At 43.4% G+C, this 13,324-nt stretch overlaps 2 protein-coding genes across 2 annotated transcripts in view; one reads left to right on the top strand and one right to left on the bottom strand.

The window, feature by feature from the left end:
• Window positions 1-5,839: 5,839 nt before the first annotated feature.
• GLRX2 (glutaredoxin 2) lies at window positions 5,840-8,923 on the bottom strand (the record flags this gene model as incomplete). The annotated part of the gene is made up of 4 exons (XM_082002745.1): window positions 5,840-5,986; window positions 6,550-6,726; window positions 8,216-8,285; window positions 8,874-8,923. The coding sequence occupies 4 exons, from the start codon at window positions 8,921-8,923 to the stop codon at window positions 5,840-5,842; spliced, it is 444 nt and encodes a 147-aa protein (XP_081858871.1).
• Window positions 8,924-11,797: 2,874 nt separating this feature from the next.
• Window positions 11,798-13,324, top strand: part of CDC73 (cell division cycle 73) — a gene marked incomplete at its 5' end in the record, with an annotated part of 104,056 nt that continues 102,529 nt past the window's right edge. The window contains one exon of the mRNA XM_082002872.1: window positions 11,798-11,928. Within this exon, the coding sequence (XP_081858998.1) occupies window positions 11,798-11,928 (131 nt within the window). The remainder of the gene's footprint in view (window positions 11,929-13,324) is intronic.

A 13,324-nucleotide genomic window follows, 5' to 3' on the forward strand; every position in this document is an offset into this window, starting at 1 on the left:
CTTGTAACACTGTCCATTATGCCTCTTACATATTGATTATAAATTCAAAGCTCACATTCTGTAGGATGGATATCTCTTTTGGTGCTAAAATCTGAGGTTACATGTTATTGAAGGTATTCTTCTACATACTTATACTCTACCTTAACAAATAAATCAAAACAGTGACAGAAGCCTTTTCTGATATTAAAACCATGGCTTAAAGAACTGATGGTAGGAATGTTACCTTTCAGCAGACATGAATGTCATTACTCTTGAATTATCACTGCTCTTACGATACAGCTCTGGTAGAATGCTTGAAGGATACAGGACTGCCACCAGCTTGTCAGGTGATGTCTAGAAAAAACAAGTGTTCCTACAGAAGCTGAGACGTAGCACTTTGAGTTTGAAAAAGAAACTTACCTGTTTCTTATGAAAAATCTATCACTTTTCGTCTCCTTTCTAAATAAACACCATGAATATGGGGAGTAAACTTATTTACTCAATACATGTTAATAATTATTTCAAGTAAACGCACTAATATTTTGGGGTTGGTTTTGGTAGTAATGTGTCTTAAAGTACACAATAGTCAAACATCTGATTAGGTGTTTCCTTCTAAGCTAGAGATGTTCAAAATAACTGATAGATAAGTATCTTTTGCAAGTACTTTTTCTTATTTGGAGTAGTATTTGTGAAGTAATAGGGAGTATTTTGGACTAAATATAAAATGAAAACTTAAACAGGTATTTCAAGTAACTTTGTGCAGTTAATTGTATAAATTTACTGCAAGAAAAAGATTAGACTAGTTACTAACAGATTGAATGAACGGTTATCGTAGTGTTGCATTTTTGAGAGCAGTCCAGTTTAAAATACAAGTCCTTGAACTAGAGTGTAAGTGAAGATGAACTTTTCAGTAGAACTTATAGAAGATGTAGCTGCCTGTATCTGTTGACACTGGATAGCTATGCACCATGTTAAAGGTAGTCATCCATGCTGGAGTACATAATATGCTCATAAATGTTTACTGTATATCTCTGTACTAAAAAGTCTTGCTAGAATATTCTAAGTGGTTGGATTATCCAATGTAAGACTAGCACTAGTGAGATCATGTTGTCATCTGTTCCTCCTTTAAGATTTCACAGAGAGGGCAAACAAGTAAATGCTGGCAGCGGGTTGACCTTAGTTTCTACTGTTTTCTGTCTGGTTTTGTTCTTCTCTGACAGTAAGGGGCATAGAAGAATGATGCTGCATATTTTTTTTTTCTATAGGCTGGGTCTTTTTTTATCTGCCCATATAAGACTCATTTGCCATAACATAAATTTGTCCTGATTTTAGTCTTTAGTTATTAAACTGATAATTTCCAAAACTATATCTGGACATGTAAAGAGGCAATAATTACTGTCATTTTTTTTTTTTTTAATAAATAAGTGAGCTAAGACAAAGTTGCTAAGCTTAAGCATTATGTTCAGTATACAATAAATAACCTACCCTTTCACCAACGAGGAGACAGGGACTCTTTCAAGTTAATAGTGGTGCTTGTATTGGAGGAACACTGAGACTAACAAAACAAAAATGGAGCTATAATTGTGAACTGCAGTTTCCCAGTAAAAATTGAATAGGGACAAGCTTGAAGATATTTAATTTTATTCAAAACATTAATTAAAATAAAAAGTCTAAATGCAGAGTGCAGCAGACTGGGTGAATACAGGTTCCCTGATATCAGAATGAACAGGCTTTCAGTTTGACTGCCATTTCACTGTGACCCTCTTAACAATTCTTAAGTATTAGACTATTATGTCCAAGACTATAATGTTGAGGCACTTTAGCTTTAAGAAAGAAGAAATGGTTGTAATGTTTGGAAGCACGGAAGAGGTAAAACATTCTTCTGTAGTAAAGGGCTGTAACAAATGAACATCAAAGGTCAGGTTTCTTCATGGAAGGGATACAAATCAAGAATATGGAGAGGGAAGAAAGCACTCAAGATTTCTTAAAAATCATGCAATGCATACATCAGCATTATGTAATAAATTGAACAAAGACAGTAATAATTTTGCCAAGAAATAGAATTTCGTGTCAGGAATTTTAGACCTGTAGCAAGGAGGAGGACGAGTTTGGGATGCTTGTAGAATTAGATTACAGGGAAAATATGGGGGCTTTACCTACAATCCTACGTGTTTCAAAAAGCGAAGTCTAAAAGTAGGTGTAAATCGGAGGTCAGCAGGGCCTCTCTAAGCACCCAACAGAAGGGCCACTAATAACTGGGCTGAAGTGTCTTGCTGCTTAAAACCACTGTTAAACCTGTTTGCTAAACAAATCATTAGGGGGGTTGTGGTGTTCTTCTTCATTGTTGTTGTTTAATTGGGGCCCATAAATGGCTTTATAAAGGCTAATCAACGATGTATATATTCTTGGCTTAAAAAATACATGAGCGGTGTTGGAAATATATTTTAATAATGGCCCTGTCTGTAAAAACACTAGGGAAATATTTTTCTCCATTGCAAAATGCTGTGCTGCTTAAGCACGTACCTAACTCATAGCCGCCACACCAGAAGCATTAGTGTTCGTTCCATTTATTTTGTTTCTTGTGTTACCTTTTTGCTTTGCCCTTCCTTTTCTCTGTTAATGTTGGCTTTTTTCTTCTTCCTCATCTCCTTGTCACCTCAGGCCTATACTTCAATCTCTCTTCACATACAAACTCTCATCCATTCCTTTTTTTTTTTGCCTCTGTTTTTCATCTGCCTTCTTGCTGTCGCTGAGCATACTAGCTTAGCTAAATAACTTATACCAGAACTGATGTCATAGTAATTGTCATAATTTTAAAAAACTGGATAAATTTTTTTCTTTGATTATGTAAATCTCTTGTAAAACATTTAATTTGCTCTACCTATCAGATTTTTGGTAAAACTTTGTGTAAAGATCAGTGACAAAAGTATACTTTGTTTATTTACAAAAATCCAACCTCTGCCTGTGAATGGCTTTGTTTTTATGAAGTAACGGCTTTTCAAATTTAAAGCTTTTTTTCTAGAATTAGTTCAGTGGGTTGGAGCTTCCCATTCTGTTAAATATTATCAAGCTGCTGTTACATACAGAATTAGGAAAACATTTAAATTTAATGTTCTGGATAAATGGGCAGCTACTTTGCAGTATTGATTAGAGAAAATCTTCAAAGAATATGTAGAAGTAGGCCTAAGCAAAGAATCATTTGTCTTGCTTGCGCTTTTCATCTCTTTTTAAGCATTTCATCAGTTTATAGGTTTATTTTGCTATTTGCAGTGGTTCACAGTGGGCAAATATGCTGCAAGCAATCTGTTTTAATGACTATTGCTGGAATGGTAGAGATTTCATCGGTATAGTGTATCACATTGCCGAGTAAGAGTTACGAGGGAAAGGTAAAACACTAGGACAGCGTATTATGTATGCGCTACTCTGAGAGCTAAGATTTAAGGTTAGCTAATTTCAGCAGAAGGTATGGTGTCTTTAAATATGCATGCTTACATTTGGATTTATAATTTTGATACTGTAAAGCGTGGTTTCTTTAGGTATTTCTGCATTCTGAATTTAAGTTTAAATAGATACAGATTTGCATATATATATTTGGTATGTTGGGAACTTTTACAAATGCTTCATTAACAAATAATGAATATAAATAGCTGTTTTCCTAATGTTACCAGCTTTTTGGAGTTAAGCACAACTAGTTACAAACAAAAGTCTTTTCTGTTAGGTTCCTCTATAAAAGTGCAGTTCTACTCTTTAAAAATAATTCTGTATAAAGAAGCAACAGATAGGCACATTCACAGCTCTATCTGCTTAGTTAATAACTTGGTGTTTGTTGCCAGACAGTGCTAAGCAAAAAATATGGAAATTTTTAATGACTATTTTTGAGTCGCTTTTTTCTTTTTTCTAGAGTAGAACCACACTTTAACCACCGTATCATGTTTAACTACCTTAAACATAACGTGGCTTTGTGCCATCCAATAATGAAGGCATTGTCTTGCTGCTACTTTCTATGAAATGATACAACATTAATGAAAAACTATTTGGATGGGAAGCCTTAATATGGTTAAATAGAAACATAATTAACCCTTTGAGTGCCTTAAGACATACCTTCTTTAATAAACGGGCACTCACTTGGATCTGCAGGCATACAAGCATGTTTTCTCAACAGTTGGAATGGAACATTGCCTTAAGTGACAATGCCCTGGGATTTCTGAAACTTAGAACTCAAAGGGTTATTTTAGACTACTGTTTTGGGACTTTTTTTTTTAAAACAGGGAACAAAACAAAAAGGTCTTTGAAAAATTCCTTTGCATACTATTTTTACATGATGGATTTACTACCTTTCAGGTGCAAAATTATTGTTTATGAGAAAACATAACTGGCCTAAGAATTTTACAGAGAGAAAGAATACTTGGTTATCACTGTATGTGCAAAATAAACTGCTTTATTAAGTATAAATTTGAAGAGATGCACATTTGTGTGTGTGTTTACCTTGATGAGTGTGTCCTTGTAAGCAAAATTTTAATAAGGCAGTGATGAAACTAGCAAAATAGAGTAAACAGCAATAACAAAAATATTATGAGGCCAGTGTGTTTAATCAGCTCATTACACGTTAAAGATGCACAGTGCAGGTAACGGTATACTAAAAACTTTCTACAAATGGTGCGGTTTAAACTTACTTCAAACCCCCACCACAAAAATGAAGCTGTCAAACTTAAACGATACTCTTGCAGTCCTGCTTATCTGGCATTGAAGATAAATGTGATACTTTTTTCCCTTGAGGAGAAAAAAGTATTTTAGGTGCACGCAGTGCTGAAAGCAATGGAAACAACAGGAGTCATTCACAACAACTGAGTAAAAATTCATTGACTAATGCTTTTATTCTAAACTGTGCACCTTTAGTAGTGTAACGGTCCCTTTTACTGAAAAAATGCGATGTAATTTTCTACTTGCATATGATCTTTCTTGAAATAACCAAGAGTCTTGGCATTGCCTGGTCTGGCTTTGGGTGTACATTGTACTGAAACTATTGAATTTCAGACATTTCTTTTAGAAATTTAACTGCCAGTTAAAATCGCTAGTAAACTGCATTCCAACTGTAGAATTTAAGTACTAAATAAACTCTATGCATATTAGACCCATTTTACTTGGTCTTAAGTTTGATCATAGTGTTGGATTGATCATGATGTAGTTTGTAGCTGCACAGTTTAGTGACAGCGAGCTGTCTGGCTCCCCTAGGATATTTTTGAATGACCCTGTATAGACTGATACCTCATAGTGCAAAGTGAAGATGAAAGCAATTGCCTACCCCTCTCAAACTGCAAGAATCTTTATTCCCTTTTCTATAGCACCTGGACATACAATTTGGTAGCTAGATCAGACACTGACATGTGAGAGAGGCAGACATGCATACAGCAATATTGCTACAAACTTGTTTTGCTTTATGTTGCTTCATGATTACAATTGGACATTCAGGTAAGAACTAAATTTAAAGGGACCTTGAAATTAAACTGACCATTTATTGTACCAAAGCTAGAAAGCAAACTACTTTGCAGAAAAAAACCCCAACAGGATTCTTCTTGTACAGTCTGTACTTCTCCAAAGCATCGTATCAGGATGCAATAGCAATAAAATGACATCACTATCTCACACTTAGAGCCCCAAGAGTAACATAATGTTTTCTATCACCATTTTGGATATGGTAAAGCTGAGGCAAGGACACCAAGTAATTTGGCAAGTCCATAAAGTCTGTGTCAGAGAATGATCTGAATCAGAAATCCATGGCTTGAAGTTGCTGAGTCCAGCTGATGTAGTGTATCTTTGTGATCTTCTAACTTGTCTGAAATTCTGTTTATACAAACTAAAATTAAGCTAAGCTAGATGGCTGTTCAGGGTTTTCTTTTCTTTTCACTTGACATTGATGAACTAATGGAAGCAGTTTGCCTTCCTCGTGAAGTCTCTGAGTATCTGTAGCACCTCCAACAAAAGTCCCATTGACAAACACTCTTGGCACCTATCAAGAAAATGAAAATTGCATTAGTTACTTGTTGGAAAATACAAATATCTAAGCAAGCCCACCTGGATTCTAGTATACACACAATAGTCATGTTCTTACATATGCATATTTAATATTACTGTACAACTCATACATTTCCATAATATTTACAGAGGTGGGAAACCTTGTTCAGGTGCCCCTCAAAAGTGGGATAAAGTCACTGTATGGGAGATTATAATAGAATAATCGAGTCAAGTGAGACTATACAAAATTAAGAAATTACAAGGTTAAGTGTTAAACACAATGGATTCAATATGCCCATACAAATGAAAACTGACTTTGATACTTCAATTATTATAGTGGCAGTATGGAAAAGATCACCTCAGACGGATGGCCAGAGGGTCTCAGGAGGAGGAGACAGTACAGAACCCTCCTGCAGTACCTTGTCTTTGATTTAGGAGCTTGTATCCCAAGTTTGCTCATCTCAAAAAAATGAAGACCCTGATATAGTCATAACCCATGAAGAACATGTGTAGTATAAGTTCTTACTTTGCTTATTACATGTGAGAAAATACACTTACTGTTCTGCCACCAGTCATCTGTTCAAGAACATCTTGGAACTGACTTCCATTTGTATTCATGTCCAGTTCTACAGCTGTATAATTTACATTCATACCCTCAAAAAGTTTTTTTGTCATTTTGCAATAGAAGCATGTTGTTTTAGAGAAAATCACCACACAGTTGTCTGAAATGATCTCCTGTATGTTCAAAAGAATGTTCAAGTCAGCGTGCTTTGTTTTCAAGTTAGTGTATTTTAACAGTACTAAACAGTCATGACAACAAATACAGAAGTTAAAAATCTGCTATTATGGTAACAAATACAGAAGATTACTCTCTGTAAAAGTCTTTCTGAGGTATTTTCAACGGGGACAACCGAGGAGTTCCCAGCCATGCTACAGTGATGGCTGGCTGCTTCTGAAGAATCTTCCAAAACACTGTACCTTATTTTTTTTTTAAGGTAAAGTGAAAAGCTAGTTTAGCTTCTAAATTTTCCCTACTTCTAATCTAGAGCCACACGAATCTTAAGGCAAGGAATGAACTCCTTTTCTTTTAAATCAAGGAGCAGAACAGTGACTTCTATCAAGGCATCAGGCAAGAAGATATCACCTGTATGGTGGGTGCAAAACCTATCCACCCCACATTTGTTCTGAACACCCCTACGGTGGCCTAGTGTCTCCTTTAGGGATGCATCCTATACTTTCACATCAGAATAAAAATTGCTTCCTACCTGACTACCAAGAAAGTTAGACTCTCGACCTCAAAAAGTGCAGTTGCACTTGGCCAGATCCCGAAGAGCATCTGCACACCAGTGCAGCAGGCAGTGAGGCACAACTTCAGCAGTTTGCAGAACTATATGGAAGATAAAGTAACTTCTCCTACTCCACTTAAAATTTTCAGTAAAAGGTATGCTCTATTCTTTGTGTAAAATACCTGGAATCAGTTAAAACTTAGCAGTGTCTAACTTTCAGGAATGCTACGATCATCATCTTCTTGTGGGTGCAGAGAAATGGAGGAGAGCTGGCGTTAGCGATCTCTACCAGAAGCACTGCTGGCACCCCTGAAGCTGCGTATCACCTGCCCTCGACTCCAAAACTGAGCAGAATGATTGTGGAGCATGTGGTAAGACTGCCATGCAATAGTGCCAACCCTGAACCCTGTTGCGTTCGGCAGTCACAGACCTCTTACAGTCTGCCAAACAAAGCTGCATCTCCTTGAATTATTTAGCAGAGCCTTCCCTGTCCGTAATCCAAACGGGAGGTGCCGGTGGCAAGTGCAGTGACAAAAAGAGTTCTGAGTGGGAGAAAGAAACACACCTTTTACTGTAAATTCAAGGTGATTTCAGGGGGTCATTTAGTATCAGTAAATTTACTTTAAAAAACAACTTACTCGTGAAATATTTACTTTGCTTAGTATCAGTCATTTTGCCAGGTTTAATCCCCAACATTGATAGCAGTACCGAATTTAAGTAGAGGTCTGAAAAAAAGGCAAAATGGATGCAGCCTAGGAAGATCAGGTTCCAAGGCTGTGGATAAATACTGCCAGTATTGCTTAATAAACACAAGAATCAGGTTCAACATGCAAAACTATTTATGGAATTTCTTTGTATAAAACAGAAGAGCTTTAAAGTAACTTTAAAAGTTTTAAAGGTTTTTACTTTGAAAATAAGTATTGCATAAATAATGTTACCTGTATTTGATTCACAGCAGCATCATTAGCCAACTCTACAGAAGTAGGCCAACTATTCCCCATTCTAAAACTAAAAAGAAATTAAAAGTCAGATATTTGAGCTTTTAAACAAATGATACATTTTACAGTTCTCAAAGGGTGGCTTCGTACTGTTTGGCTTAAATATTTAATGGAATTTCTTCATTACATGTTAAGTTTACTTCAGCTGCAATACCCACAGTCACACGAGTTCTTACATGCCTGCAGGAAGACGAAAATATAGATGGATGGTGCAGCCTATAAGGACAGCCAAAACGGCTGACTTCACAAAAGAAATACTATTTTTTCCCGCAACGGTTAATGCAGAGACGAGTGCCAAATCTGACACCGGCCTGTATTCAACGTCAGGACCCGACTCTAACAGAAGGGACCGCGCTGGGTTTCATGGAAGGAGGGGGTACCCCAGGCGCGCTGCTCCGAGGCCTGCACGTCGCGGTGCCGCTCGGACCCTGCCGCTCCGCTCCCCGGAGGGCCGCTCCTCCGGAGACGTGCGATCGAAGGGCACGAAGACAGAAAGCAGGCCCCGTCCCCTCGGGCTCGACCCAGGCCCAAGGTCCCGGCGCCGGCGGAGAGCTCCCACCGCCACCCCGCGCTGAGGAGCAACCCCACACCGACCCACCCGCGCCACAGCCCGGCCGCCGCCCGCCGCAGCGCCCCCCGCAGGGCCATGGCCGCCAAAAGGAAGGGGCGGACCTTCCCCGCAGTCCTCACGGCGGTCCGACAGCGCTCACAGGACCCCCGCACCCCCTTCCAGGGGAGCGTGGGGCTGCCCGCCGCGCTGCCGGTGTCCTGAGGCGCCGTGCGCCGGGCAGCACCGCCCCGCCAGGGGGCGCGGGTCCCACAGGTGCGGGCGCCGCTGGCGGCGGTGAGGGCGGCGCAGGGCGGGGAAGAGAGCGGTGCGGCCCGGGGGGCAGCTCCCGGAGGCGGGGGCAGGCCTTGGGGGCGGCGCGCCTGGCAGTCGCGGCCGAGCGATGTGACCAGGTGGTGACAGACTTTTTTCTGAGGAAAAACCGCTCCGGCATTGCGACGTAGGAGTAGTAAAGGGGCTCCGAAGCGCTCCTGGCAGCGGGATGACGGGTAGGAGAGGGGCTAGAGGTGAGGAGGCTTTCCCGGGGGCCCCGGAGCAGCTGCTGGTACGAGGCGGGTGGAGGTCTCCGGCCCCCCTTGACTCCCAGGTGCCAAGGTTTCGGCGGTGCCTCTGCTTTGTCAAATGTAAAAACTGATTTTAAATCTTCTCAGCCAGCGTTTGTTGCCCGTTTTTCCTTACGTTTCCTTCCTGCGTTGCAGTTACTGAAACAGTCAGAAACTTACCCGTGAAACAGGAGCGTTCCCAGACAACAGATAATGTGCTGAAGGTAAAGAACTTGTCCTGCTATCTGGGAAGATGTGCTTGTGCTGTGTTTGAGTAATCCTGTAATATGTGTAATGTTTTTAATGACTCCTGGAAAATTCATTTTCTCTTCTTAAGGAATTAACAAATTTGGAGGTTTTACTTTACGTGAGGGGTGTATGTTCTTTTCTTTCCTCAGACTGTCTAGTAAGAGCTGCTCGGTAATATTTGCCTGCTTCACCCCCACGTAACCTGCTATGGAGCCTGGATCCCTGGTCAAATATGTACCTTGGCAAAGCATACCTACTGAATATCCTCTGAATCTCCGTGCTGGGATCTAGACAGGAATTTCAGTGCTGCAGGAACTTCTCTGCCCCTCTCTCTGTGGAGAGGATAAGTTTTGCACTGGGTCACTGTTCAGTACTCAGTCCTATGTTTTAAAAAACAGTGCAAAGAAATCAGCTAATAATTTGGATTAACTGTTTTGGTTTTGCTCACTTATCTGTAAAAATGGATGTTGTGTATTCAGACATGGTACATCTTGTGCTTCCTGTATTATAAGACTTGAAGAGTCTTTCTTGATGTTCTTAATGAATTTACCTGTGATGTAAAATTGGTTTGCAGCTTAATTTTGATTTAATATAAAACATCTGTGTAAGACCACAGCTCTGTTAAACTGGTGGTAAAATGCAACTGAAACATTGTACCTACATGATATGCTTTCACTTTACTACATGGCAATAAGCTTTCTCATTTCAGGTAATAATGTTCTAGCCCAATCTCCTATGATAAAGCTGATAAGCTCTCAGGTATCTAATGCCATGTGAAAATAGTTTCTCTGACATCTCTTGCGATATTCAGCATGCTGTGTAGTTCTGACACAAATGGTGATATCACTAACGTCTTGGGACAGGAAATTATATAAGCTCTTGACTTTTGGTTTGTTTTGTCAGTTTTGGTATATGCAACTTACAGGAAGAATGATGCAGTTTTGCCTTTTGCAGATATAAAATGGGATCGTGTTTTCTGCCAATGCTGAAAAATGTTAGGAAAATGCTGAGTGTCAAAATTTGGAACAAGCTGTTGCGAAAGATTTCTTCCAGGCCTAAAATCCCAGAGTTGGTATTCCCAGGGGATACCAGTCTGTTGGGTTCCGCTGTGAAGTGCTGCGCTTCCAGTTTGTGTGTGCTTGAGCAGCAGAAATTAACCTGGAACACAGAGCAAACGCAGGCCTGGTGGAGGGGGCCTCCGGCGGACGCAGCTCTTCGGTTGCTCCGGTGAGCAGACGGTGTTACTGGAGCTCTGCGAAATCCTGGACGCTGCGGGGTAAAGGAGTATTTGCTCGGTGGTGTCTTGGTTTTTTTTTCTTCTTCAGGTGCAGAGGCAATAAATATTTTCCTCATTACTTTTTTGCCATGCTCTTTCGACGGCTTACTCTTCTCAGAACTAAATGGCGGTTTTGTGATTGTCAGGGCAGGGCTGCTTCCCTTCCCTCTCTTTCCCGCCCCGTCCGTACCCAGGCTGCGGAAGCCTTGCCTTCCCCGCCGGTCCCGCGCGCGGGGCGCGCAGCTCTGGAGAGCGGTTACCGTGGCCCCGCCGGGCCGCTCCCCCACCGCAGTGGGGAGCCGGCCGGGGCGGGCGGCGAGACCGCGGGCCAGCCTCTCGCAATTAGCACGCTGCTGCCTCAACCCTAATTGTTTTTCGTGTCAAAAAAGGTGACGCTACTGATTGCTCTCTGTTGTGCGTTGATGACACTGCCTGTAGCGGGACCGGCCGTGAAAAGCCGCTCAACACCCGCACCGGGACGCGGTCGCTCCCGCGGTGACGGTGCTGCCGTACGGCGCGGCCGGGCCGGGGGCGGCGCGGCGGCCGTTACGCGCGCGCCGCTGGCGGGGACGGCCGTGCTGCCCCACCACGGCCGCGACGGCAGCGGGCGCGTCCCCGACCAGCCGGGGGAGGTGCCTCCGAGGCGCTGGGGGCGGGGCCCCGCCCCGCCCAGGCAGGTGCCGCCCTAAGGGCGGGGCCGCGCCGCTCCATGGCAACGGGTTCGGCGTCGCCCCCTGGAGGAGGAGGCGGCGGCGGCGGCGCCGCTGCCGCTCAGGCGTTCGCGGCGGGCAGCCCGGGGCCTGGCTGCTGGCGGCGGGGTCCTCGCGCGGCTGGCAGAGGGGCCGGGCCGGAGCAGAGCGGCGGCGGCCGGCGGCTCCGGAGCGAAGATGGCGGACGTGCTGAGCGTGCTGCGGCAGTACAACACGCAGAAGAAGGAGATCGTGGTGAAGGGCGACGAGGTGATCTTCGGCGAGTTCTCCTGGCCCAAGAACGTGAAGACCAACTATGTCATCTGGGGGTAAGCGGCGGGGCCCAGGCGGGCGGGCGGCCGCTCGCCCGGGGAAGGGACGGGCGGGGGGCGGAGGGAGAAGTTGCCCCGAAGTTGCGGCGGAGCGGGAGGGGGGGGTGTCTCTCCGCCCTTCATCTCCCGCTGCGCTGTAGGGAGTGAGGCGGGCGGGGGCGGGCGGCTTGCCTGCCGCCTCCCGGCGGGGCTCCTCGGTAGCGCCGGGACCGCGCGCCTCCTCGCTGTCTGGGCGCCGTGTCCCGGCGACGGAGGGGCGGGAGGGGCGCGCGGCCGGGCCTGCCCCTGTGCTGCGGCGGCCCGGCCGGGCAGGGAGATCTCGCCGGTCCCTTCGGGAAGGTTCCCAGGACCGCGCCCGGCCGGCGTCCCGGCCCCGGGCCAGAAGAGCGGTGGGGCCGGGATGAGGCCTTTCCTCGGCTGTCGGCCCCTCCGTGCCACCCGGGGGAGGGGCTGGAGCGTCGCCGCGGGGCCGAGTCTGGCAGGCTCATGCGATGAGACGGCAGGAGGCCGCTTTTCGAAGTTTTTTTTCCTGGGTTTTGTGTGGAAAACAGGCGTTATGTACCGACTGACTTAGTTTATCCGGGTTACTTCTCTTTTCCTGGAGCTTTATCTTGGTGTGGGGAAGTCGGTGAGGTGCGAGCTGAGGCTCTCGCTGCGGTCACCTGCGAGTCCTGTTGAGCGATGTGGGCCTTGCTCCTCCTCAGCCTCCTCCTAGCTGAGGCCTCTTCCTGGGCTGGACCTAAGGCAGGCTGTTTCCTAGTTGATCTTATCTCAATAAACAAATAGAGATAGTGTTTCTGTTGCTTAAATGATTATATTAGATAAAATGCTTATTTTTAGAAAACTTCTAGATAATGAGGCTTTGTACCTGTTGAATTTTCTGGTATGATATGTGTTGCTTAAGTTCTTCATTATTCTTTCCTCGGAATTTAGCGGCTGCTTGCTTTTAACGTCCCAACTAGAAGGATTTCAATGAATCTCATTTAAACCCATGAGGAAAAAAAAAATGCTTACTGTTAAATATCGGGTAGCGAACGTTTCGGGTACTGATCAAACAGAGTATGTTATCCTGTGAAGCCTGATGGAGAAACAGACAAACAGGCAGATTTCTCAAAATATCCCCTTGTAGTTCATTTTATGACCAGAAGGTTTTGTTTTGTTTTCATAATTGTGATATGAATATTAGCATTGATCCAATATTCTGACTTCTAGTTTAAGAGAGAAAGGCAGGAAACCTATTTGTTTATGTTAACTTGTAGACAGATTTTTTTTTTTTAACTGATTTTACTTTGCACTCTATTTAAAACTAGAAATGTGTTATTTCATTACCTATTTTAAGCTTTCAGAAACTCATTTGGGATTTATTTGTACTTCCTGGCCAAGTGGGGGATAG

The sequence above is a fragment of the Phaethon aethereus genome (genome assembly GCF_964289735.1).
Source record: "Phaethon aethereus genome assembly, chromosome: 8".
Lineage (NCBI taxonomy): Eukaryota > Metazoa > Chordata > Aves > Phaethontiformes > Phaethontidae > Phaethon > Phaethon aethereus.